This window comes from Balearica regulorum, chromosome 1, assembly GCF_011004875.1.
Source record: "Balearica regulorum gibbericeps isolate bBalReg1 chromosome 1, bBalReg1.pri, whole genome shotgun sequence".
Taxonomy (NCBI): Eukaryota; Metazoa; Chordata; class Aves; order Gruiformes; family Gruidae; genus Balearica; species Balearica regulorum.
In genome coordinates, this window is record NC_046184.1 from 54,046,980 (window position 1) to 54,071,055 (window position 24,076).

Here is a 24,076-nt window from a genome sequence, read left to right on the forward strand (position 1 = left end):
CTTGGATTTTGTGCAGTTTGCAACTAATGTTGGTGCTAATGCTTGTAGTCTTGCTTTTACCCATCCTGCAATGACCTTTATAAATTCCAAGTTTGCCAACTAAGTTCCCATTATTTGAAAATCTGTAACACTGTGTTGCATGGCACCTCCACTCAGAACAAGTCATCTACAAATCCTGCTCAGAGATCAGGATACATCTGTGCATAGCAAAAACATCCTTCCTACACCTCCCTCCAGCATGTTAATTCTTTAAGCCTGAACCCACACTTTATTGCTTGCCGTCTCCTTATTCACAGTGACACAACTGGTATCCAAGGAGATGTCCCATGTATCTTTATCCTAGTTCTTCACGTGTCTGGGGACTTTTGCTGGGAGAGGAACTTTGGGCAATGAGGCAGAATAGTTCCCACCAAGTGTCCACCAAACTCTGTAAAGCTGGTCACTGGTTTGCTGCCGGGGCTTCCATGGTAGGTGGGCTGCAGGAAAAAGACAAGTAAGAGTAGATCCTGTGGTCCCTGCTGGGACCAAACTAGCTCTCCTGTTCTCTTTGCATGGCCTGAGCTGTTCGATGAATGTCATCCAGTCACTTCTCTTCAGCAGTCCCCTGAAACACCAGCCAGCACACGAGCCTAACAGAGGGCGCAGCGCTGACTTCAGGCCCAACCCAACAAGAAACATACGTAACTACCAGGAACTTCTTCCCCAGCGCTTTGCCTTTATTCCTCACACACAGAGGCTTCTCGCATGCCTCTCAGCTCTACGTTGTCCCACGACAGGGAGGCAGTTTGTACGATCTCCTCAAGAGAGCACAGGGGCCGCAGTGACCAGGTCCACAGGCCTATCTCTTCCGTCCCAGCGTATTTCCACCACCGGCCATACCGGCGTAGCACTCCTCCACCCCACAGGCGCCCTCTCCCCATAGCCCTCCCTCACCGCGTCTTCCCCCCGCCCCAGAGGCCGGTGGTGCCGGCCGGGAGCCGCCCGCCCTCGCGACCGCTCCGCCGCCTGAGGGGCCGGATCCAACGGCCGCGCCCAACGGCCCACGCCGCTCACGTGATCCTCGACGGGCGCGCGGCGCATCGAGCCACGCCCCCTCCCCCCCTCCCGCTCCCACCCCCGACTCCCCCACCGCCCTCAACCACAGAGAAACCTCCGCGGCGGGGAGAGAAGAGCAGCGGAATCATAGAGTTGGAGATGGCGCGCTAAAGCGCTCACTTCCGGCGGCAGTCGCGCTTTACGGCGGCGCTCCATTCGGTCCTGTTCAAGATGGCGGTGGGACCGCGGCGGCGAGGAGCGCGGGGGTTATAGAGGCCGCTGCAGCGGGAGGGAGCCGGGCCGCCCCGGCCGGGCGGAGGGGTGAGAGAGCGGGATGGGACGGGTCTGGGTTGGGAGGAGAAGGGAAGCGAGAAGAAGGCGGTTTGAGCTACCGCCTTCTCTTCCTCCCTCCGTCGAGGGAGGAGGGGAGGCTTTCGTGTGCCTCATGGGAGACTTTCTGCCTCCTTCCCTAGTGGCCCAAAAAAATAATAAATTTCGTGGGTTTCCTCTCCCCATCGGTTGTTAACTTCTTGCATTGAAGCTCCTTGCTTTGTGTCCTAAAAGGATTTGGGATCGATGTTTCAGCTGTTTATTTCTCTTTCCGCTTTAAGCGTTAGAAATCTGGGAAATGCAGGCTGCAAATGTAACTCCTACTTCTGTTCGGTGAGGTTCCCACCTAAAGAAATAATACTATCTTGCGGGAAAAAAAAATAAATCAGTGTAATCTTATAAGTAGGAGGTATGTTATTGATGATCACAAATCATAGGGTGCTCTTGCAAACAGCAGGCCAGCTGTGAGCGTAAACTGGTAATATGGGCCATGAGCGGAGCTCTGTAGGCTTTTACTAGTCAGCACATTGAATGTGGTCGGTTCTTGGAGCTTGCGAAGAGCCCCTTTTGTGAGGCTGTGAAGCACTAAATGAGGTATTGTGCTCAAATTTCTTTTTAGGGTGTAAGGGGAGGCCCATCATTTGTGGTTTGAAAGTGGCATCTTCAGTGATTAGGGAAGAAGGATGTACATGGTGACTGTGCAGAGAACTTTGGACTGAGCTTGTGAATACTTTCACTTTGGTCACAATCTATTTGAATGTAGTATGGTGATTAGAAAGCTGCATCCCATTGATTTCCAAATTTCAGAGGGTGTGTTAGATTTTTGGGGTGGAATCTGTTGTGTGTTTTGTAGGGGTTTTTTGGTGGTTTGTGGTTTGGTGTTTTTTTTTTCCTTCCTCCAGTGGTGTAGAGGTGAAGCTGGGGGGAGATTAGAACTGTGAGAGAGGCAACATCCTTAGCTGTAGTTTTGACACTTATGTAGTTGTCTGTAAGTTGAAGAAATGTCTAAAGATATGGAATAATTCTTTACAGAATAATCTTTTATTTTCTGATCATTATAACAGAGCTTGAAATAATACTGAGGGAGGTAGAGAGCATAAGAGCAGTGGTCTATGGGGAGGAGGAGGAGGAGAAGACATGGATGTGTGTGTAGAACACTTGCTGATGAATACTGGATGCTGGGGAGAGAAATCAAGGACAGCTTAAAAGTCTGAGGAAATTTGTGGGAAACATTTGAAATAGGAATGAAAAGGTAAAAATTTAAGAGCTCTTATGAGAGTAAATGAAAAGCTAGAATGACTGATACATTCTGTTTTTCTAAAAGGTATGTTTCTCCCTCTGCTGTGCCCCTCCAAAGTGTAAGCAAGAAGCTTCTTGGTTTGAGTCTTGGAATGAATAACAATCTGGTTGATTAGTTAAAGTAGGTACTTAGTAAAGTTGTAGTAAGTAGGTACTTAATTAAATAGTAGTACTTAAAGTAGGGTGATTTTTGATGTGAACATATGAGCTAGTGTTTGAGGACCTTGCATGTATTGAGGTTTTTGAGTGAGCAACCTGCTGATATGAAGAGGAGAAATAAGCATACTCAAGCTGCTGGTGCATAGGACCTGAAACCATGTCATCTTTTCCAGGTCTCTCCCTCATTTTAAAATTTTGATTTTGAGGCAGAAGGAAAAGTCAAAATGGGGCGGAGATCTACATCATCCACCAAGAGTGGGAAGTTTATGAATCCCACGGATCAGGCCCGTAAGTATCTATAAAAGATAAGCAGATGGGAATGAGTGGTTGGGGTCCTAGGAAAGCCGATATAAAGCTTTCTCTGACAATAAGATCCTCGTTTGTGAATCAGAACTGAGTTTCCGTACCTTGAAAAATATTATCTCAGTTTTGGCTGGTGGAAAAACTTCCTGAGAAGGCTGCTTGCTTGCATGCAGCTGCTTCTCTGCAGTATTTACCTCTTAGTTTTTACTGTAGTTATCAATGTTCAAAGGTATTTGTACTTAGCTTAGGCTAAACTGCAAGCGACTTCTTGGGACGTAATTAATCTGTTTGAGGCTAGAATTTGAGGCACACATCAAATTTTGCAAGTGGTCTGGTTAGATGAGGAAGTCGTCTAACTGTGTTTTTCCTTTTGGTAACATGCCTGGTGTTGTCAATGCTAAGCAGATACAGAAAATCCAGACTTCCTTGGTGAATATGCTTTATTTCAGATGTGTATTCAAAGCCTGTGTATTTTTAAAGTGCATTGTCTGTTGTTGGCTCTATTTTAGCTTCTGGGCAGCAATCATTTCATGACTGCACACATCACTGACTTCTGCTGCCTGTTGTTCTTTTCTGTATAGAAACACCTCTGCTGCTGGAGACACAGACTGCTATATCTCCTTTTCTTTCAATATAACACACATGAAATAGAAATCTGTTTCATACTATATTTCTCACTCACTGAGAAGATGAGTTTAAAAATTACAGTATTTGTAAAATGAGTGAACTGTTAAACAGCACTAATCTCGATGAAGGAAAGGTTCTTCAGGGATTTGATTGTCTCTTTCAAGTTGTTATTTTCTCTTTCCCTCTCCTCTCTAGGGAAGGAAGCTCGGAAAAGGGAGCTAAAGAAGGTAAATAAAGAGATGAGGAATGTTTACATACAGCATTCTCTGTATTATGTATCATGTTTGGGATTGTAATGGACTGTAGCCAATGAATAGACTACAGATGTTTTGGTTGATAAGCTAAGACTGACTTTGGAAAATACTGTCCAAACAAGTAGTTTAAGAAAACATAGACAGAAATCTTGTTTTGAGTAGCCATGTCTCATCATCTCCTATTTTTTAATTTGTGATTACAGCTTTTCAAAACATTATTGTAAGTACTTGGAAATTAAAAAAAGAAAAAACAACAAACAAACAACAAATAAACCGTCCAAGACTTACATACTTTTTAGCATGTTTTACTCTATACCTTTTGTCAGTTGGTTATCTTGTTGATTGTATGTGTCTTAATTGGAATGAATGATTTATAGAAGCATTTGTAAATAGCAAGATAGTGAAATTAAAATTTCCAGAAGTTTTAGTTGCCTTTGCTGCTGATTTGTGCCATGGTTAATATTTGCAGGGCATTTTGAGGCAAGTTTTTTTTCTGCAGACTGGAAATACTGAGAGGACAGTATTTGGTACAAATGTTTTATCTCTTTCTCCTGTGACACTTTTCTGATCTGCTTGATCTCTGATCATCTTAGAACAAAAAGCAGCGAATGATGGTACGAGCAGCTGTACTGAAGATGAAAGATCCAAAGCAGATTATCCGTGACATGGAGAAATTGGATGAGATGGGTGAGTGAGAGGTACCAGGTGTTGTACTTAGGCAGTGGTTTATGTAGATGCGTAACAGAGTTTTAAGAGATGACTGGGAGACTAAAATACAGTAACCTTTTTCCTTTCCTGTTAGAAGGGGAGATTCTTGAATAATTGGAGATTGGTTATGATTTTAGGTGATGTGATGCCTTCAAAGATGACTTTTTTCCAAGAAGATGGCTGATAAAAAGAATTAATAGCATGCGTGATAGTAACTTAAAGTTGAAGCAGGGGATTGTCATAAGGCTGAAGACTTCTTGAAAATAGGGATTGGGATTTGTTTGCTTTGAAGTTGGTTCATTCATCACAGTTGTGCAGTAGAGTAACTTATGAATTTTTTGGTTGTTTTTTGCTATCTTGGATTAGAATTTAACCCAGTACAGCAGCCACAACTTAATGAAAAAGTGCTAAAGGATAAACGCAAAAAACTCCGTGAGACTTTTGAGCGCATCTTGCGGCTCTACGAGAAGGAGAATCCTGATATCTATAAAGAACTGCGCAAGTTGGAAGTGGAGTATGAGCAGAAGAGATCACAACTCAGCCAGTATTTTGATGCTGTCAAGGTAATGCTTATTGTATTTCAGGCTTGTAACTGTGGTAGTGTATATTATTTGTCTGCTCATTAGGTGTGACAGTTAAAGGAAGGGAATTTTATGAGAGACCAGTGTATGTGTTATGTGGCCCATACTAAGTACTTGTGTTAATCTGCATAGTATCTCCAGTTACAGCATTTCATTGAGGACAGCATTTGTCAAGTCTATTTGTCTCTGATACATTGTTTTAATTCAACATGAAATTACAGGGTGTCCTAGTTTCGGCAGGGATAGAGTTAACTTTCTTCCTAGCAGCTGGTTAGTGCTGTGTTTTGGATTTAGGATGAGAAGAATGCTGATAACACGCTGATATTTTAGTTGTTGCCAAGCAGTCAAGGACTTTTCAGCTTCTCATACTGGCCTGCCAGTGAGAAGGTGGGGGTTGCCCAAGAAGCTGGGAGGAGACACAGCCAGGATAGCTGACCCAGACTGGCCAAAGGGATATTCCATACCATATGACATCATGCTCAGTATATGACTAAGGGAGTTGGCCGGGGAGGGCTGCGGCTCAGAGACTAGCTGAGCATAGGCTCCAGGTGGTGAAAAATTGTCCTGTGCATCACTTGTTTTATTTATTACTATTATTATCCTTTTCTGTCCTATTAAACTGTCTTTATCTCAACCCATGAGTTTTACCTTTTTCTTTTTTGATTCTCTCCCCCCCCCACCACCAGCGGTGGTGGTGGGGGAGAGCAAGTGACTGGCTGTGTGGTTGTTTTAGCTGCCTGCTGGGTTAAACCACGACACAGGGCAAAGGGAAATTTGTTGCAAATCAACAAATATCAGAATTTGTTTTCTGTATTAAAGAGAGAGCGAGCCTGTGAGTGTGCAGTTGATATTTCTGTGAATTTCTGCTAAATCTGTTGCTGGAAACAGTGAGAAACCTTTGGCATTCCTTTAAAGAGCTTTATTTGACATTCTTTCCTACCATATCGGAGCACATAATGTTGCCCAAGTGCAAGTATCTGTAAGATTTTCTCCTTTTTTTTGAATATGCAGCAGACTGCGATTTGTGCCTCCTGGATACTTAAAAAATACAGGCATACTTGTCTGCAGCCTCTTCACTTTGGGGACTGAAGGTCTAAAACGAGATGGAAACCTGACTCTTGACTGAAATACTAAAGCCTTTCATGAACGCACTGCATATGCTTTGTTTTATGTTGAAAGCTTTTACTGTTGACTTTTTCCCAAATGTCTTTCATGGACTGCTGCAAGATAACGTGCCCTCAGAATAGGCACCTTTGGCAAGTGACGGCAGGTCCCATATGTTCTGTACTCTGAAAGGTAGTGAGGTTGTGCAGTAGCTTCTGTGGGAGTAACCTGTCCTCTTTTTTTCCCCTCCCCGCCCCGCTTCCCCACAGAACGCTCAGCATGTTGAAGTGGAAAGTATCCCCTTACCAGATATGCCGCATGCTCCCTCCAATATCCTCATACAGGACATTCCCCTTCCAGGGGCCCAACCACCTTCTATCCTCAAGAAGACATCAGCCTATGGGTAAGCAGAAAAAGAAAGTTGGAGGAGAAGTAAAAAAGGAGCACTCATTACTGGAGAGGAGCTAGGGGTAGAAACAGAGGTAATACTGACTGGCAGAAATCAGGAATTCTGTATAAGTGAATTGTACTTTCTTTTAACCAAAGCCCTTTTTAATGCTTGCGTACTATTACAGGATTTTGTTTAAATTGCTTTGAGTAATACAGTATGTCTTCTAGTATTTGTCTTTTTGCACATCAGTAAAACTTAAAGCCCTGCCACTTTGAACGTAAAGGTCCCTTAAATTACCATACATGTGTTCTTTTGTCTTGCTAGTGTACTCATTTTAAGCTAGTTTACTCATTTATCAGGTTTCTCATTCTAGTACTAGTTCTTTCTATTTCTTTCTGAATAGCCTTCTGTTTCATGTCTTTGTATGAGGTTGCAAACTCCTTGGGACAAATACATACTTTATAAATGTTGATCTTTCTTTTTAGAATGTTGCTGTGTAAGCGATGATGGGTGAAGGCTAAAGAATTCCCTTAAGTGCATATTTGCTTTCATTTGTTTGTATTCCTGCGTTTCTCATTTCCTCTCTTAATTCCAGACCACCAGTTCGGTCCATTTCTGTACTTCCTCCTCCTGGGCTTGGTGTTCCACGTTTACCTCCAGGCAGGAAGCCCCCTGGACCTCCTCCAGGGCCACCTCCACCTCAGGTCTTACAGATGTATGGTCGTAAAGTGGGTTTCACCTTGGAGATAGGTCCTCGAAGGCGAGAAGAGGAGATTTCTTACAGTTCTGAAGGAGGTAAAGACTTGCCCGTTACTGTCTGGGGTTTTCCCTGACCTCTCTGTTTTGCTATGGATAGTACTGTTGTGAACATAGTGTGCCCTAGACAAGGTGTTCTCTGGCAGTATGGGTGTTAATACTACTTGAAGGACTCTTCTTAGGTGATTGCTTAGGACTCTGCTGAGGTGATTCTAGAATATTTCATAACACCTGCAATTTTGTTATCAGCTATATTTTTAAATGCTGAAACTTCTAGTTACAGCTTTCAGATACTTGTTTTTTCATTATGTTGCACAGATTGGATATTTTCCCATGTAGTCTTAACAAGGCTGAAACATTGTATGTATTAGCCCTTAAAAAGAAAAGAAGAAAACCCACAAAAACCCCGCCAACTTTCTCTGAGAAGTCTTCCTTTAAAAAAACCACCACCAACAAAACCACCCCAACAACAAACCAAACTAACCCAACAAAAAAACCCAAACAAACAAAACAAATGCCAAATTCCAAACCAAGCCTGAGTATGGATTTGGTAGGAGAACCTAGGTGCTTCTTTTTAATACAGTTACTGTATCTTCCACAGAAACTTTTGTGAATGGGGAGATCAGCTTATTGCATACCAGCAAGGATCAAAGTATTTCAGTAGTGGATGATTGCTGAATAGAAATGAGCTAATGAGTTGCAGGTAGAAGTTGCCTTCACTTGTTTGCTGTGTGAGTTAACCAGCTGGTTAATAGGAAATCTTACAAGTAGACTCTCCAAAATATTCTTTAAGAATATGTGTTAAACAATAAAAAGGCTGAAAATATGTCCAGGCTATTGCTAGGGGGATTTTTCTAACTGTAGACGTATGCTGGTGTGAAAGATAGAATATTTTGTATTTGGAGTTTATGCATTTCCTAATACTTTGCTTCCTGCAGGACAGCGAGGGCATGATGACGATATGTCCAGTACCAGTGAAGATGAAGGTTATCCTGAGGATATGGATCAAGACAAGCATGATGAGAGTAGTGATGATAGTGACAGCGACAGGTCAGATGCAGACAGTGAAGGCGAGGACTTCCTGCATCGTGATAATGACAAGGAGAGGGAAGGTGGTGAAGAAAAGAAATCAGGTATGATGGGAAGTTACAGACTGAAACTATCTGGAAGTGAAGCATCTTTTCAGATGGACCTGTTTTCTTAACTGTTGAGTTAGCTTACTAAGGTTGCAAGCCATTTTTCACTTGAAGCGTTGAATTGGCAGGGTCCCTACAAAAACTAAGCCTTGGTGTAAAATACAGTCACTCCTTGGTGTCTTGAACAACTAAGATGACTAAATTTCATACTACTAATACTTTTGGCTATTTTTTTTTTCTTCATTGCTTGGGGGAGACCAATCGACAAAGAATACTAGGTTAGCAAAACTTCAAATAATCAGTGACCCCCATGTTAACTCTCATGTAAGGAGCATCATTAGGTTAGAATGATGTGTTATCCATACCAGATAGCTTTAAGTCTTCTATCTGACTTTTATTATTTCCTTCCCACCTCCTGCCACCCTTGTCCATGCTTTCCTTCCCCCAGGTCATAGTGTACGGTTTGCAGACATGCCTGGGAAGTCACGAAAAAAGAAAAAGAACATGAAAGAACTGACTCCACTCCAGGCCATGATGTTACGAATGGCAGGTGAGTGAGATGGTTGTATTAAGTGGAGATATGCCAGATCCACTAAGAGTATAAGCTGTGGTTAGGTATTTGTTGGGATTTTTAAAATTATTTTTAGTCTAGTAGTGTGTGTGTTTTGCATAGCAGAGTTGAAGTTAAAGTAGCAGCCTAAGGTTTGGTGGATTTTTTTTTTATATATAGGGATTTTTTCTTCTAAATTTTATTGTGCTTAATTTATAAACAATTGCTCAAATGAAATATGAACTTCTTGGTGAAAAGGAAAGGATGAGATTGTCTATGGGGTCAGCCTGTAACCTATAAGGATTAAGGTCCCCAAAAATATCTTTTTGCAGAAATAAGCTAACCAATAGAGTGAAGACTTTGTTTACTTGTTTTAGTTTTAGAAAGGCACCCCAGTATCTTTCAAAGGTGCTCGAATTTCTTGGACATGGGGATTATGTTTGTTTTGAGGTCATGTCCCTGTTCCTCCTGCAAACTCCCACAAACCATGGATCAAATAGCTGCAGTTCAGGTTGGTGGTAGAAGTTTCAGCTCCCACAGGAGCATATAGCTCTTGGTGATAGAGCTCTGTCGAGAACCGTGATTTTTTTTTAATTTTTTTTTAATTATTTTCTGTTTAACAATAAAATGTCAGGTTTTTTTCCTTTGAAGTACAGTTTATTTTGTGTGCTCAAGTTTCTGATGTTTACAAAGATACTGCCTGTGGACTGATTTTTATAAGTATGTCTCCATTTCCAGGTCAGGAAATTCCAGAAGAAGGGAGAGAAGTGGAGGAATATTCAGAAGAAGAGGAGGAGGAAGAGGAGGACTCGGAGTCCGAAGAGACATCACAACAACAGCAACAACAACTCAGTGAGGAAGCTCTTGCAGAAACTAGGTCATCTACTGCAACTTCCCAGACACAACAGCAGCAGCCACCTTCGCAGCCTGTTCCTCCAACTCAGATACAGGCACCTCCTATGCCTGGGCCACCTCCGCTTGGACCACCTCCAGCCCCTCCACTGAGGCCCCCAGGCCCACCCACTGGCCTTCCTCCTGGCCCTCCACCAGGTGAATACTTGATTTACTCTGGTTTGAAGGATGCAGGCTCTCGGTACTGCAAACAGCATATCTGTTTGGGAGTGTTGAAGCTGCAGAACGTGTTGCGGATGAGGTCTGGGAGCCCAGTGTGGTAATTGCTGAGACCTGTGTGATCTCTGCTGTTGCTGTACTGTGCTTTTGAGGCATCGGGCTCCTGTAGCTGTGGTTGGCCTAATGGGCGTGGGCTTGTTCGTTAGCACTAACACTGATGGGCGGGGTGGAGCCAGTGTTGGAGTATGAAGAACAAAGCCTTGCGCCATGTGCCTTTCCAGCGTTTGTTTTTTCTTCTTGTGGTGTCCCCCTCTCACCCTACCCTGAACAAGATGTGCTAAAGAGGTTTGGGAGCCACTACCTAGTTATAGGCCTCAATGAGGTTTTTTTGTGGGTTTTTTTTTTTTAACGAGCTGCAGTGCAAAGGCTTCTGCTGTTCAACCACCTGAATGTATTTCAGTCTTGTTAGGGAAGAGAACTATCTTCAGATGAAATAAGTACTGAATTTGAATTTATGTCAACATTAGACTGCCTGGAGACTATTAGCAATGACAGCAAATCAATAATACTTTTTTTTATAGCGTATGGGTTTTTTTGAGGGCAAACTTGAGGGGGTTTTTTTATTTAGAGGAAGACAATGGTTTATTTTCTGTAAGCTGATGGGGTTACCGTACAGCTGAACTGGATAACAATAAGAAGTTGTTTCGTAATTTTAAAAGTGTGTAAGTCTGTCTCTTGAGTTCTTGTACTTACACTGCAAAGATCAGTAGTTGGACTATAGCAAGGAGCAATATATACTATGATGTATTTTATTCTGTATGGGTACATCAACAATGGGATTTATTTTTTTCCAAGGGGAGGGGGGGAGAGCAAAGTTCTTTCTGATGTCTTCCCCACATTTTTATTTCTGATATTCCCTAGAGGAGGAACCTCAAATCCCATTGCAAAACTGTTTACTACTACTCAGGCCAAAAGGCAATCAAATGCCAGAGTGAAAAATTCTTTCACTTTTAGCTGTTTAAATTCTAACAACCTCAGCAGCTCAGTAGCTGTTCTCTGCTATGGTTTCACTACATGGGGAAGAGCTCTTTTTACAAGTGACTGTTGTGAAGATGCTTTCCTCTAAGTCTAAAAACTGCTGCCTCTTTTTGAGATTTTTTTTTTTAAGATCTGTTTAATCTGGCAGCTGGCTAGCATTAGAACAGCTTTCAAGTTCCTCTTGAGGATCGTTAGTATTAGCTGATGGGATAGTTTATGATTAAGAAATCCCAAAACTAAGTTTCTCTTCATTTTCATGCATGCTTTCAGGAGCTCCTCCGTTCCTGAGACCTCCTGGCTTACCAGGACTGCGTGGGCCTTTACCTCGACTTCTACCACCGGGCCCTCCACCTGGGCGACCACCAGGCCCTCCCCCAGGCCCCCCACCAGGTCTGCCCCCAGGTCCTCCTCCACGTGGGCCACCTCCTCGCCTGCCCCCTCCTGCCCCACCAGGTAAAGTAAAGCACCAAGTCTCTGCTTTATTTTCCCAGTTTTTGCTGTGGTGACCAAGCCGGGAAGTATAAGCGGTTGCCAGTTTGCCTTTGTTCCTGCCTGTGCGGCTGCATTGTACTGTATCTTTTTCTATGTAATAACAAGTAATTCCATACTGCTGTGTGTAGTTTGGTAGCAAGAAACCTGTCTGCAAAAAGGAAGCTTCAGAGTATAAACTTTTGCTGGACTGTTTCTGAACAACCCCAGCGTTCTATAATGGTGCTCCACTTAATGAGTTGGAGATAGGGATTTTTTTTTTTCCTGTATGGTTATACATTTCTGATGACTCTGAAATTCCAGTGGGATGGAACATCAAGAAACTTTATTTTCAAATAATAAATGTAAAATTTGAAAGGGAGCAATACACAGGCTCCTATCCCTTTCGAAGTCTGGGGTTTAGCAGCATTTTCAACCCAGCATTTGGTGCAGGGTTGAAAACATTTTTTTGTGTGTGAGGGGTTTCTGTTTGGGTGGTTTTTGTGGTTTTTTTTAAGCCAGTGCTTCTGAATCTTGTTAGGATTTTTTGTTTTGTTTTTCCTTCTTGGCTTTCTGAGCCTGTGCATGTTTTTGACCAAAGTTTTTTTTTTTTTTTTTTAAGACTCCAAGGTGTGGAGTCAGCTCATGTTTTCTTTTCTTCTTACAGGTATCCCTCCTCCTCGCCCAGGCATGTTACGGCCACCTCTGGTGCCTCCGTTAGGACCTGCCCCACCTGGCCTCTTCCCACCAGCTCCCATTCCAAATCCTGGGGTACTGAGTGCCCCACCGAGCTTGATTCAGCGTCCCAAGGCGGATGACACCAGTGCGGCCACCATCGAGAAGAAAGCTACAGCCACTATCAGTGCCAAGCCACAGATCACTAATCCCAAGGCAGAGATCACTCGCTTTGTGCCCACTGCCTTGCGAGTGCGCCGGGAGAATAAAGGGGCTTCTGCTGCCTCCCAGAGAAAACAGGATGATGAGCCTGCTCTCCCATTAACCAAAGCTGCCCCTAAGGCTGGATCATCTGCCCCTATCTCTGTACAGACAAAGGATGATGTGTATGAAGCCTTCATGAAGGAAATGGAAGGTCTTCTGTGACCTGTCAGTCCTAGTCAGCTTTCCTGCCCCTCTGAGCACAGATCAGACCACCGCGGAGGGAGGAAAAGGAAAGGTCCTCCTGCAAGTGATGAAAGGGCTCGCATAACAGGGAATAGTTGCCTACCCACAAGTTAACTTGCCAGTAGGCTCTGAATAGAGACTGCTGCAGATGAGGTGCAGCTGGGTTTCTCCTTTCAGAGCTAGCATGTCCACTTGGTGGAAAGAAATTACAGTCAAGAAGGCGATGCTGCTTCCCTTGAGTCCTTCCCCTTCCTTGGAGGGAAATAATGGTACTCTGGGGAGCAGGGTGTGGGAGTGGGGGGTGACTATACTCTGCCTGAATCCTTGCACATCCTGAATGCTCTGGTGAGGGTAGTGGATTGGATTTTTAAAGAGCCAGAAAAGTGTTAGCAGCATTTCATACGCATATGGTTGTCCAGTTTTTATTTTCTGTACTGTTCTCTTCTGTAAATATTTTATAATCCCATTTTTTAGTTGCAGTGAGATTGGTCAATCATCTTTCTTCCAGGGTAGTCAGGGAGGTAATTTGTTGCGTATACTGTACACTGGAATTTTGCACCCTGTCCCCTTTATGGTCAGCTTGATGGCTTTTCGTCAGCAGGGGAAACTTCATTTTGTCTTGTGAAAGACAATAAATATTCAGTGTATGAAAATACTGGTTTCCTTGTGATTTGTCTGAAACTAGCATGTAGATGGAAAGGGGGGAGATTCTTTGCTGGCCTTGGGACATTCTGAACCTCAGAAAAGAAAAGCAATAGCTATATTATAAATAATATATATTATTTTTTTTACTAAAGTTCTGCTATATTCTTGGGTTTAAGATCCTAAACATCTCTTTTGGCCTTTGTTGGTAGCTAGTAGAAACTTAAGTCGTGAATTACAAACCTATTTCTTCTATATACTCTTATTGAAAGGTTTGCTTCATATCAAGTCTCAGATAGCCACTGGATGCATCTTGGGCAGACTACCTTAACTAAAAATTGGTGAGTAAGTTTAATTCTAAGAGCTTGACAGATAACTTTACTTGTAGAAAATCTCTGATTTCAAATTTTATGAAGTCAGTGATTTTTAAGGTGCAGATATTTTTAAAAAAAGGACTTTCACATTTCCAACTTAAAAAAAACCGTTCTTTTGGTGGAAGTATTCCTGTAGCTTCATTCACTTGCTGACAGAGCCAAATATTCCAACCCAATAACCCTTACCACATTGAAACAAGAAACAAATCTTTATTCTCATTTGAAACACTGCAAAATCTGGTATCTTGTAGACGAATCAGTTTTAAGAACAGTGAGATCAGTTGTGTGGGCAGTGAGCTGCTTCATCAGAGAGATAATTGCATTTTTGAAGTAATTTTTGTCAGGAATGCTGAATTGGAGCACAAGACTAATACTAGTAGTTAGGTATTTATGTGGGAGTCTTCATCCTGTTTAGAAAAGTGAGTTAGTGTTATGACAGAGCATAAAAGAAATTGAGAAAAATTTGTTTTCCCTCTTGAAGGACTTGTAGTGTCTTAGTGATTTTAAGAGTGGTCTAACGATATATCAATTTCTAGGTGATTATATCCAGAGTCTGGTGGGTTTTTAGATTTTTGATAAAGAGAATTTATGTTAAGCTGCTACACTAGTAAATACCTCAAACAATACCTTTAGTTTGCTATAAGCCTCAGACTTAGCCGAATGTTCAATGTTTTGAGGTTAAATCTGTTTTAAGGAGACAAAATTATTAGCTACCCAAACACACACTTGAAAACTTTGATTCTGTTTTCATGAATTCTGGGCACAAATAGGTTTGTACAACCATTCTCTTCCTCTTCAGGAGCTAACTGCAGTTGTGTCAGTATCTTACATTTTGGGGGTTTTTTTAGTTATATTTACGGGATATCTTCTTTATATTTTAGCTCTGAGAAAAAAAAAGGCATTTTTTTAGGGGAAGGGGCATCACTGTGGTACCTCTGACCCTGGGTTTAATAATAGTATCGACCCTCCCTCCCAGGAAACAGCCTGAGGAGAGGAACTGTATTCCAGGATAAAGACCTCCATCCCCATCACATTCAAGGTCAAGAAAATCTCCCTGGCAGCCCTGTGATGACATTACTAACCTGCAGGAGTTGCTTGCTTCATTCTACTCTTCTACTTCAGTCCCATTTGTTATTTTTTTTAAATTTTTTTTTTAATGTTGCATTTGCAATATTCTCACGGAGGTGAGCCACTTTTTCTTCCGTTGGGATAGAGTGAGTACTTGCCTGTTGCTGCACCTATCCTTTGCAGGCTGAGGCAAAAGGATTTGAATGTGCTAGATGTTTACATGGGCTAAAAGGGGAAAATTTGTGCACAAGGAATGCGGATAATATCAGAGAGGTAACTTCCTCACCCTGCCTGGAGTGAAAGCTGGTGGGGAGGGGGCAGTAAAGGAGGTAGGTGGTTTCCTACAACTGGTAGACATCTAAGATGGCTTGGGGAAGGGGAGGGGAAAAAAAGGGAGAGAGGGGTGGGAGAGAGTGCTCCTGAAATGGGCTTTGAGGCCACACGGAAGAGCTGGATTTGACAATGCAAATCATCCAGGAGCTGCAATTTTTCTTTTCTGGGAATAGTCCAAAGCCAGAGTGCCTGCTAGCTTGTGTGGCTCTTGTACAGGAGGCTTCTTGCATTCTGTTTTTGGGTAAACATGTGAGGTTGGGAGCTGTATGGCTGGCTGGGACTGTGTACAGAAACTGGCTGTGCTTGGGGCTGATATATGGGCTGATTGATCAGAATTATATTTTGTCTTCAGTTAAATTAATATGAGTTGGGTTTTTTGTTTGTTTGTTTGTTTTTTTCCTTCCTTGCCTTTAACATAGTTCTAAGTGGAAAGAGCACAGAGATGTAAGCTCTTCCCGTCGCTTTTATCAAAGCAATGAGAACTGTGGCTGCCCTGACTTCAATCCATGCACCCAGGTAAACATCTGGTTCCTCATCAGCCACACAAATCATGGACCATGGCAGAAATATCAAATCCAGCTTTGAGGACTGCTGACAATCTTTTCTGCCCCGGTATCAGAAACGATTATAACCTATTTAATTGCTAAACTGGCAATACTTGTATCAGCTAGATGATCTTTTTCCTTTATCCACATGTGATCTTTGGTCTCTGGTAATGACTCTGTGTGAGTAGAATCCTTAAAAAAAAAAAAGATCAGATCAATGAATTTTTTTTTTTTTGGGCTGAACATCCATTGAATTACATAAAGCTCTGTGCTTATGCTTCTGTAAAGAGAAAATAGGAAAACAGTCTCTAGTATCTGGACTGTGTATCTCTGTACCCTGACACTAGTCAAAAAGGGATTGAATAAGAGAGTGTGTGAAATAGATACATGTTTATATGTCATACTGTTAATTTATTTCTTGAGGGAGAGTTGAATAATATTTTAGTATTTAAACAGAAATTGTTTTGTTAGAGGGGAGAAAAGAACACGATAAAAAGCTTGTGGCATATTCAAGGCAGTCTGTGTTTCAACACAGCCTGTGGAAACGATTATGTATTTATCTTATGATGTCACTAGTAATGGACACAATTCTGTAATGCCATCTTCACTACAACTCCAGAACAGATGTTCTCAGCTCTGGACAACTGGTAACGTAAAACCAGGCCAATTTGTCTTTGTATTGTGGTCATAGAGAGCTTTGGGATTCTTCTCTATAATACCACCTCCATCTGGTGGTCACATTTATAATCTGTGGCTCTGAGTAGTGTTCACAGAAGAGGAAATGATCACGGAGAGGAAAGGGGCTGGAAAGTGACTGAGTCACAGAGAAGTGATGTGACTGGCCCAAGGGATCAGTGAAGATTAGTGACAGCATAAAGATGGAAATACAGAAAGAGCCTGAGATTAGTTAATTTGGGGTAATCCATTGAATTGCACCCCTAAGGAAAGAAGCTTTCTAAAGGTTACTGAACCTTCAGAACAGGGAGCTTGTCTTGGTTGCCCAGATATAAACAAGTTGTGACAGTACTTTGTACGTGCTATGAAGTTCTTCTAATTTTGCCATGTTTTGTAATCCCCCTGCCATGACTGGCATATGCTGAACAGTGCAGATCAGAATTCCTACTATTGCACCCTGCAGGAAAGAAGGATGTGGTTCTCCCTTGCTTTCTAACTTGCAAAACTTAGATTAAATGTCTTCTTTTGGGGTTTTAAGTTGGATTTTTTGTTGGGTTTGTGGGTTTTTTTTTGGTTTGGGTTTTGGTTTTGATTGCTATTGCTAATGTAAATATTCTCTTTTCTGTTAGTGTAATTTTGTGATAGACTAGAGAAGCATAGTCCTGGTACCCACAATACTCACTTCACTGTAATTTTATGATATCTATGTCATAGGATCTGGGATGCATTATAAAGAAAAAACACATGTTAGAGTATAAAAGCGTCAAGGAATGAGGATGGGAACAAAAAGTCACACAGAACTGGAATTTACGTAAAGACGAAAGCAGAATCCCATGCTGTGTGGCAAACGGAGGAAGAGCCTGCTGTGCAGCGTTGGGGCAGCAGAAGGATGTGGCCAGGTCCAGGGTCCAGGCTCTGTCATTGCTTTAGGCAAGGATAGTGTCTGCCCTTGCTAGAAATGCATGGAAGAAAGAGAAAAAGATGCCAGGGAATAAAGAGAAACCACAGGTAATTAGAGCAAAGGAGGAAAAAATGAACAGGATTCTCTTTGTCCATAAGACAGGGCCAGACCGTACCATAAAACCATCCTGAATCTTGATGAAGTCACTCCAGTTTATTGGGGCAGTGAGATATTCTCCGGTTTGAGTAATAGCGTGACAGCCCCAATTCTGATGCTCTGCAGAACAGCCTTGCGAATAATACCCTATTAGTTTGATTACAGTAATATTTGATTGATGTGTCTCCAGAATCAATTTCCTGTGTTACACCTTCCTGCCTAGTTTCTACACGTATCTGTAGCGCTGGGTTGCAAATGTTCCTACTGAAAGGAACGTTTCTCTTTATCATTAATAAATAATAATAATGATGATAATGATGTAATTCTGTTGTAGCATTTCTGAGGTTCTAAATACAGAGTGATTTCTAAAACGACAGCGACGGCAGTAGCAGAGATTCCCCCTGTTCCTGGGAGGCAGCTGCGCGCCTCTGCTGCCCGCGGGCAGTGGGGGACACCTTTCCCTACAAGATGGCCTCCCGCAGCGCGTCCCGGGACACAAGGGCGGCTGGGTTGCTCGGCCGAAGCGAGCCAGGAGCGGAGCCGGGGAGGGGATATGGAGCCCGCCCAGGGGTGGCCGCTGCGCCCGTCCCGCCCCGTCCTGTCCGTCCGTCCCCCCCCCCCCCCCCCCCCGCCGCTTCCCGGGGACGCGCTGCCGGCAGGCGGGGGGCGGCGGGGTGGGGCCGGGCACCTGCTCCCCTATTGGGTGGATTTGGATCCGCAGCGCCATTGGTGGGAGCGAGCGAGAGCGTGCTACAGCCAATCAGAAAGCAGGCCGGAGCGCGCCGGGAAGCTATAAAAGAGGCCGGGCGCGGGGCGTAGCGACGCGTGTTTTACGTCAGTTTGGGTGGTGGCTGCGGAAGAGCGTCGGGAGCGATGTCCGGCCGCGGGAAGCAGGGCGGGAAGGCGCGCGCCAAGGCCAAGTCGCGCTCGTCGCGGGCCGGGCTGCAGTTCCCGGTGGGCCGCGTGCACCGCCTGCTGCGCAAGGGCAACTACGCGGAGCGGGTGGGCGCCGGCGCCCCGGTGTACCTGGCGGCCGTGCTGGAGTACCTGACGGCCGAGATCCTGGAGCTGGCGGGCAACGCGGCCCGCGACAACAAGAAGACGCGCATCATCCCCCGGCACCTGCAGCTGGCCATCCGCAACGACGAGGAGCTCAACAAGCTGCTGGGCAAGGTGACCATCGCGCAGGGCGGGGTGCTGCCCAACATCCAGGCCGTGCTGCTGCCCAAGAAGACCGACAGCCACAAGGCGAAAAGCAAGTAAAAGAAACCTGAGGAGCAGGAGCATTCCCACCTCAAAAGTAACCCAAAGGCTCTTTTCAGAGCCACCCACTTTCTCATAAAAGGAGCTGTAGATCCTAACAAAAAAAACCCCAAAACCTAAAAACTGCCATTGTCTTTGCTGTTGAAAACAAATATTTATTACAAATCTTTCTGAAACTGAACTAAAAAATTGAACTTTAACTTTGCAAAATAACTTAATTGCTGGTAAGTACATACTAAAAATCACAAGGTTTATTCCGTTTAAAAGGAATTGCTGCGTTTTGGTAGGGGTGAGAAGGACACAAAGTTGCAGGTAACTGCAAGAAGGCACCCAGAGCCCCGGCAGGCCTCCTGCATCAGCTTAGCCCTATGTGAAGCTGAGGTAACAGTGATGTCTTTAAAAACAACCCTGCTTCCCTCGAAACAACCTTTTGACCTACAGATTTTTTTTTTTTTTTTAATAACAGTAAGCATTCGGAATTATTAATTTTTAATACAGTTTTCTCATGGCTTTGTCTGAGCTGCCGTGCCCATTTTCTGCCTGAAAACTGAATGGGTTTGAGAATAATTGGTAATCACTGGGCAGGCAATATGAGGTAAAAAAGACTGTTGTCATTTGTGATTCTACCATACATAGTGCTGAACATTACCACAAATATGTTGAAATAGAAATAAAAAAACCAGTGGTTATAGGTCAATAAACTCATTTTAATAATCATATGTTTGAAAACAAATTACTTGAATCATAACTTTGTACAAAATTTTAGTACTGCTGACAGTTACAATAGCAAGAGGTAACGAGCAGTTTACAGGCCTTTGGCAAAACAAAAGGTTATAGGCAATAATAAAATTATCAGCAAATACTTGTTTTAATTGTCTATAGTCTGAAAAATGAAATACATTTATTTTTAATTTGCTTAAGTGCGGTCTCACTGACGTGCAGATGAAGACAGTCCCCCGCTTGCTAGCAGCCAGTCATTTTAGGGTAACAGATACATCAGTTGGATATGTTATATTTAATGTGACTTCCAATGCAGGAATCAGTCACTGGATAGCAAAAAGTGTAATATTTCGTAATCTGCTGTGAAAGGGGAGCCCTAATTGATAACTTGAGCAAGTTTTGTTGTGTAGAAGTATGGACAATCAGCTGCAGCAGTGTCTCCTTAGATAATGATGACTCAGATTTTCACCAATCAAACTGTATCAAAATAAAAACGCTGCTGAATTATAAAATCATAGGCCACTGATTATATTTATTAACAAAAACTAGCTGTGTTAAGTTCACATGTCACCTAATTTCTTGAGAAAATAAATATTTGTGCAGCAGAGCACTAGGGAACCATGTCTGCATTGTGCACACCGAGCAACGCAGTACAAGCTGCTATGCTGTAAAAAGTCATCTCCTTCTGGGCCATAAACAGCCCTTCACGGGACTTTAATCTGCTTCTCGCCTTGTTGCATAACGCGCTAATTTAATTTATTTTAATTATTTTCAAAGGGGTAAAGGATTTTGGACAAAGCAGCTAATTTCTAATCCATATTCAGTGCTCAAGATGAGCCTGTGTTACTTCCTCCTCTTTGAAATCAATTTGCGATGAAAATATCGATTCAAATCCCGGTTTTTCAGTTCAGATTAAGAGAAGACCCTTTAAAGATTAAGAATTAGTTACTGTGGAGATTTAGTTGTCCACGTCGCGGATTTTATTTAGAAGGAAAAACAAAAGTTTCTGTCTCCCGAGGTCTGTCCAGGTCCAGGACTCGGGGTTTATCGCCTCTTTTTTAACTCACCCTTCGCCTCTTCGAAGGGAAACTTTGCCGAGGGGAACAACAGTCTGTCTTTTCCACGCCGCTGCGAACTCGGGGTGGGTCGGTGGCAGAAATTCTGATAAAAACAGGCTTTTTTGACTCCTAAGAAACACAAAATGAGCGGGGAGAAGGGACCTTTCTGCCGTGCAGCGGGGCGGGCGCTGCAACGCACCAATCACCGCGCGGCTCCTCTCTATAAATACGAGGCCGCCGACTTGCTCCAGGCCCAGTGGTTTCCCCTGATTCGTGGACGACGGCTGCCACTATGTCGGAGACCGCGCCTGTTGCCGCTCCCGCTGTCTCTGCTCCCGGCGCGAAAGCCGCCGCTAAAAAGCCGAAGAAAGCGGCGGGCGGCTCCAAAGCCCGCAAGCCCGCGGGTCCCAGCGTCACCGAGCTGATCACCAAGGCCGTGTCCGCCTCCAAGGAGCGCAAGGGGCTCTCCCTCGCCGCGCTCAAGAAGGCGCTGGCCGCCGGCGGCTACGATGTGGAGAAGAACAACAGCCGTATCAAGCTGGGGCTCAAGAGCCTCGTCAGCAAGGGCACCCTGGTGCAGACCAAGGGCACCGGCGCCTCCGGGTCGTTCAAACTGAACAAGAAACCCGGTGAGACAAAGGAAAAAGCGACCAAGAAGAAGCCGGCAGCCAAGCCCAAGAAGCCGGCGGCCAAGAAACCTGCCAGCGCCGCCAAGAAGCCCAAGAAAGCGGCGGCGGTGAAGAAGAGCCCCAAGAAAGCCAAGAAGCCGGCGGCGGCGGCGGCCAAGAAAGCGGCCAAGAGCCCCAAGAAAGCCGCCAAGGCAGGACGCCCCAAAAAGGCAGCGAAGAGCCCGGCCAAGGCGAAGGCGGTGAAGCCGAAAGCAGCCAAGCCCAAGGCGGCCAAGCCCAAAGCAGCGAAGGCGAAGAAGGCGGCGCCCAAAAAGAAGTAAAACGTCTGAGAAAAATTATAGAGTCTGCTCATTTAAATAAACCCAAAGGCTCTTTTAAGAGCCACCCACTTAATCTCAGAAAGAGCTGGAACACTATGATAATCGCAGCAGCAAAACCAAATCTTTTTTTTTTTTTTTTAAATTTTTGGTAGGAATTTGTACCGAAATAAACTTCACATTTTCGAAACTCGCATATTCGGTACAGCTTGCGTGAGAAGACCCCGGCTTCCTTAAAGAGAAAGTGTTCCCCTACGTGCCGTTCGGGAGCTCTGCGATAACAGCGGCGCTTGCTCCGCCCCGTCTTAACTGACCGGCGCAGCCGCGGGCGGCAAGAGGCGGCGGTCACGACGGCCCCGCGGCCCATCGAGCGCCCCTTCGCTGCGGTACCGGGGGGGAGTTTAAAAGTCCCGCGCTGGGCCGGGATTGGCTCCTTCCCCCCAGCCCCGCCCCTCCGCCCCGCCCCGCAGGGCGGTGACCCCCCCCCCCCCCCCCCCCCCCCGGCGGCTGTTCCCGCTGCCGCCCCCAGCGCGGGGAGCGAGCACCGCTCGCTCGGTTCCCTACGGCACCGCAGAGGCCCGCCTCCCGCTTCTCACCGGCCGGGGGAAACGGATCACGGATGGAGAAACGTAAGTGCCGTGCTCCGGGTCTGCTTTTGCCCCCCGCAGAGAAAGTCTCTCCGGCAGCACAGCTGCTGCGGACGGAACTTCGCTTTCATACCGGCGCGGTGGGGCGGGAGGAACCGTAGCCCAAAGCTCTGACAGTCCCAGCCCCCAGCCACCTTGCACATCACCCACCGCCCCCAGATTCACGCTCATAACGGTTTTTTTTATTTATTTATTTTAATTATTATTAAGAGAAAACCGATTCCTGCGCAAGTTTGGGCATTGTTTTTTTCAACTAGAAAACTCTTCATAAGGAAAAAAAAAATCTTTCCCTGTTGCCTAATCGAATAGGGATAGCTACTTCACTGGAAAAAGCGATGATGGCACGGAGGGGGGAGGGAGTGGACTGGAACGTACGGGAAAAAGAAAAAAAAAAAAGAAAAAAAGAAAAGAAAAACTTAGCTACAGCTACGCCTGGAAAAGTTGCTTCAGAAACAGCTTTCAAAATATTTATTAGTCACTGAAAGAGGCAGAAGTATGATTTTTTTTTTTTTTTAAATTAACCAGTATAGCACACAGAAAGCGAGTTCATAATAGAATCTAGGATTTTCTACCGGACTTATAAAGAGGAATTAAAACTCTTAATAAAAGGTGAGCTACCATCCCTCCGCAGTACTTCCGAGTTCTGAAAACAAGAGCTGGCGAAACACTAGGAAAAAAGTTGCTGCTGCTTAACTACATTAAAGACCAGAGGTAATAACGTGTACTCGTTTGGAAGTTTTAAACAACCAAGTATAACCATACGCTGAGTATAGGCTGCTAACAGAGCCCTCAACACTTAAAAATTAAGTAACAGTTCAGCTACCTAAAAAGGCGAGTACTTAACTTTCTAGTGACATGCAAATAAACAGGCTATTTACATACCTCCCAAGGAAAAAAAAACCCCAACCGTATTCAGCCCTTCTACTTGAAAAAATTGGTGGCTCTTAAAAGAGCCTTTGGGTTAAAACTGACGGTCCGAGGCGCTCTACTTGGAGCTGGTGTACTTGGTGACGGCCTTGGTGCCCTCGGAGACGGCGTGCTTGGCCAGCTCGCCGGGCAGCAGGAGCCGCACGGCCGTCTGGATCTCCCGCGAGGTGATGGTGGAGCGCTTGTTGTAGTGCGCCAGGCGCGAGGCCTCGCCGGCGATGCGCTCGAAGATGTCGTTGACGAAGGAGTTCATGATGCCCATGGCCTTGGACGAGATGCCCGTGTCGGGGTGCACCTGCTTCAGCACCTTGTACACGTAGATCGAGTAGCTCTCCTTGCGGCTCTTCTTGCGCTTCTTGTCGCCCTTCTTCTGCGTCTTGGTCACCGCCTTCTTGGAGCCCTTCTTGGGCGCGGGGGCGGACTTAGCCGGCTCGGGCATGGCGAAAACTCCCCGGTTGCTCTGGAGCACCAGAATGCCCGATAATGCGATTACTCCCATATTTATAGGGACCTTATGCAAATCTCTGGCCTCACCGATCAGCGTTTCTATTGGATAGAGGAGCCAGTGACGTCCATTCTCGTACGAACGCCTTTGTAATTGGTCTTTTTTAAATGCCACCCTAGTATTGGTTAATAACGCGAATCCTATCGGCCAATCACAATCAGCTCTTTCAATCGCAGACTTCGGTAGCGAAGCTCGTCCTCTGCTCTCAGGCCTCGCCTCGCCCCCGGGGTCACCCCGGAGCAGCCGGGCTCACCCGTCTCCTGCAGCTGCCTGCTCGAGCGGATTCGTACCTACAAAATGAAGTTATCAGCAATTTTTCCGGGAAAAGGGGGAAAAAAAAGGGGGGGGGGGGGGAATTGCAAGGAGTTTTGCTACTCCTTCAAG

The 24,076-nt window shown here is 44.6% G+C and overlaps 4 protein-coding genes across 7 annotated transcripts; 3 read left to right on the forward strand and 1 right to left on the reverse strand.

The window, feature by feature from the left end:
- Window positions 1-1,179: 1,179 nt before the first annotated feature.
- Window positions 1,180-13,585, forward strand: WBP11 (WW domain binding protein 11). Of its 3 annotated transcripts, XM_075750095.1 has the most exons (13): window positions 1,180-1,356; window positions 2,432-2,617; window positions 2,997-3,111; window positions 3,949-3,980; window positions 4,601-4,694; window positions 5,082-5,278; window positions 6,670-6,803; window positions 7,387-7,586; window positions 8,486-8,680; window positions 9,132-9,233; window positions 9,972-10,283; window positions 11,613-11,795; window positions 12,478-13,585. In XM_075750095.1, exons 3-13 carry the CDS (start codon window positions 3,048-3,050, stop codon window positions 12,909-12,911), a joined length of 1,947 nt encoding a protein of 648 aa, XP_075606210.1. In that variant the 5' UTR covers window positions 1,180-1,356; window positions 2,432-2,617; window positions 2,997-3,047; the 3' UTR covers window positions 12,912-13,585. The 3 variants fall into 3 exon arrangements, with proteins under 3 accessions (XP_075606210.1, XP_075606208.1, XP_075606213.1); XM_075750093.1 differs by lacking the exon at window positions 2,432-2,617 and having other exon boundaries at window positions 1,181-1,356; XM_075750098.1 differs by lacking the exons at window positions 1,180-1,356; window positions 2,432-2,617 and adding an exon at window positions 2,767-2,785.
- Window positions 13,586-18,465: 4,880 nt separating this feature from the next.
- On the forward strand, window positions 18,466-18,990 carry LOC142601353 (histone H2A). The gene has a single exon (XM_075750111.1). It carries the CDS (start codon window positions 18,500-18,502, stop codon window positions 18,887-18,889), a length of 390 nt encoding a protein of 129 aa, XP_075606226.1. The 5' UTR covers window positions 18,466-18,499; the 3' UTR covers window positions 18,890-18,990.
- Window positions 18,991-20,928: 1,938 nt separating this feature from the next.
- LOC142601335 (histone H1) lies at window positions 20,929-21,684 on the forward strand. Of its 2 annotated transcripts, XM_075750105.1 has the most exons (2): window positions 20,929-21,403; window positions 21,506-21,684. In XM_075750105.1, the coding sequence occupies exons 1-2, from the start codon at window positions 20,960-20,962 to the stop codon at window positions 21,614-21,616; spliced, it is 555 nt and encodes a 184-aa protein (XP_075606220.1). In that variant the 5' UTR covers window positions 20,929-20,959; the 3' UTR covers window positions 21,617-21,684. The 2 variants fall into 2 exon arrangements, with proteins under 2 accessions (XP_075606220.1, XP_075606219.1); XM_075750104.1 differs by having other exon boundaries at window positions 20,929-21,684.
- A 1,017-nt stretch (window positions 21,685-22,701) lies between these two features.
- LOC142601355 (histone H2B 1/2/3/4/6) lies at window positions 22,702-23,676 on the reverse strand. Its single transcript, XM_075750126.1, has one exon. The coding sequence runs from the start codon at window positions 23,624-23,626 to the stop codon at window positions 23,246-23,248; it is 381 nt and encodes a 126-aa protein (XP_075606241.1). The 5' UTR covers window positions 23,627-23,676; the 3' UTR covers window positions 22,702-23,245.
- Window positions 23,677-24,076: the final 400 nt, after the last annotated feature.

Bases quoted from the DNA above. Each gene is read 5' to 3' on its own strand.
- WBP11 (XM_075750095.1), top strand. From the start codon at position 3,048: ATGGGGCGGAGATCTACATCATCCACCAAGAGTGGGAAGTTTATGAAT. The intron at 3,112-3,948 runs GTAAGTATCTAT...TCTCCTCTCTAG, and splicing joins GAATCCCACGGATCAGGCCC to GGAAGGAAGCTCGGAAAAGG. The intron at 9,234-9,971 runs GTGAGTGAGATG...CTCCATTTCCAG, and splicing joins CATGATGTTACGAATGGCAG to GTCAGGAAATTCCAGAAGAA.
- LOC142601353 (XM_075750111.1), top strand. From the start codon at position 18,500: ATGTCCGGCCGCGGGAAGCAGGGCGGGAAGGCGCGCGCCAAGGCCAAG.
- LOC142601335 (XM_075750104.1), top strand. From the start codon at position 20,960: ATGTCGGAGACCGCGCCTGTTGCCGCTCCCGCTGTCTCTGCTCCCGGC.
- LOC142601355 (XM_075750126.1), bottom strand. From the start codon at position 23,626: ATGCCCGAGCCGGCTAAGTCCGCCCCCGCGCCCAAGAAGGGCTCCAAG.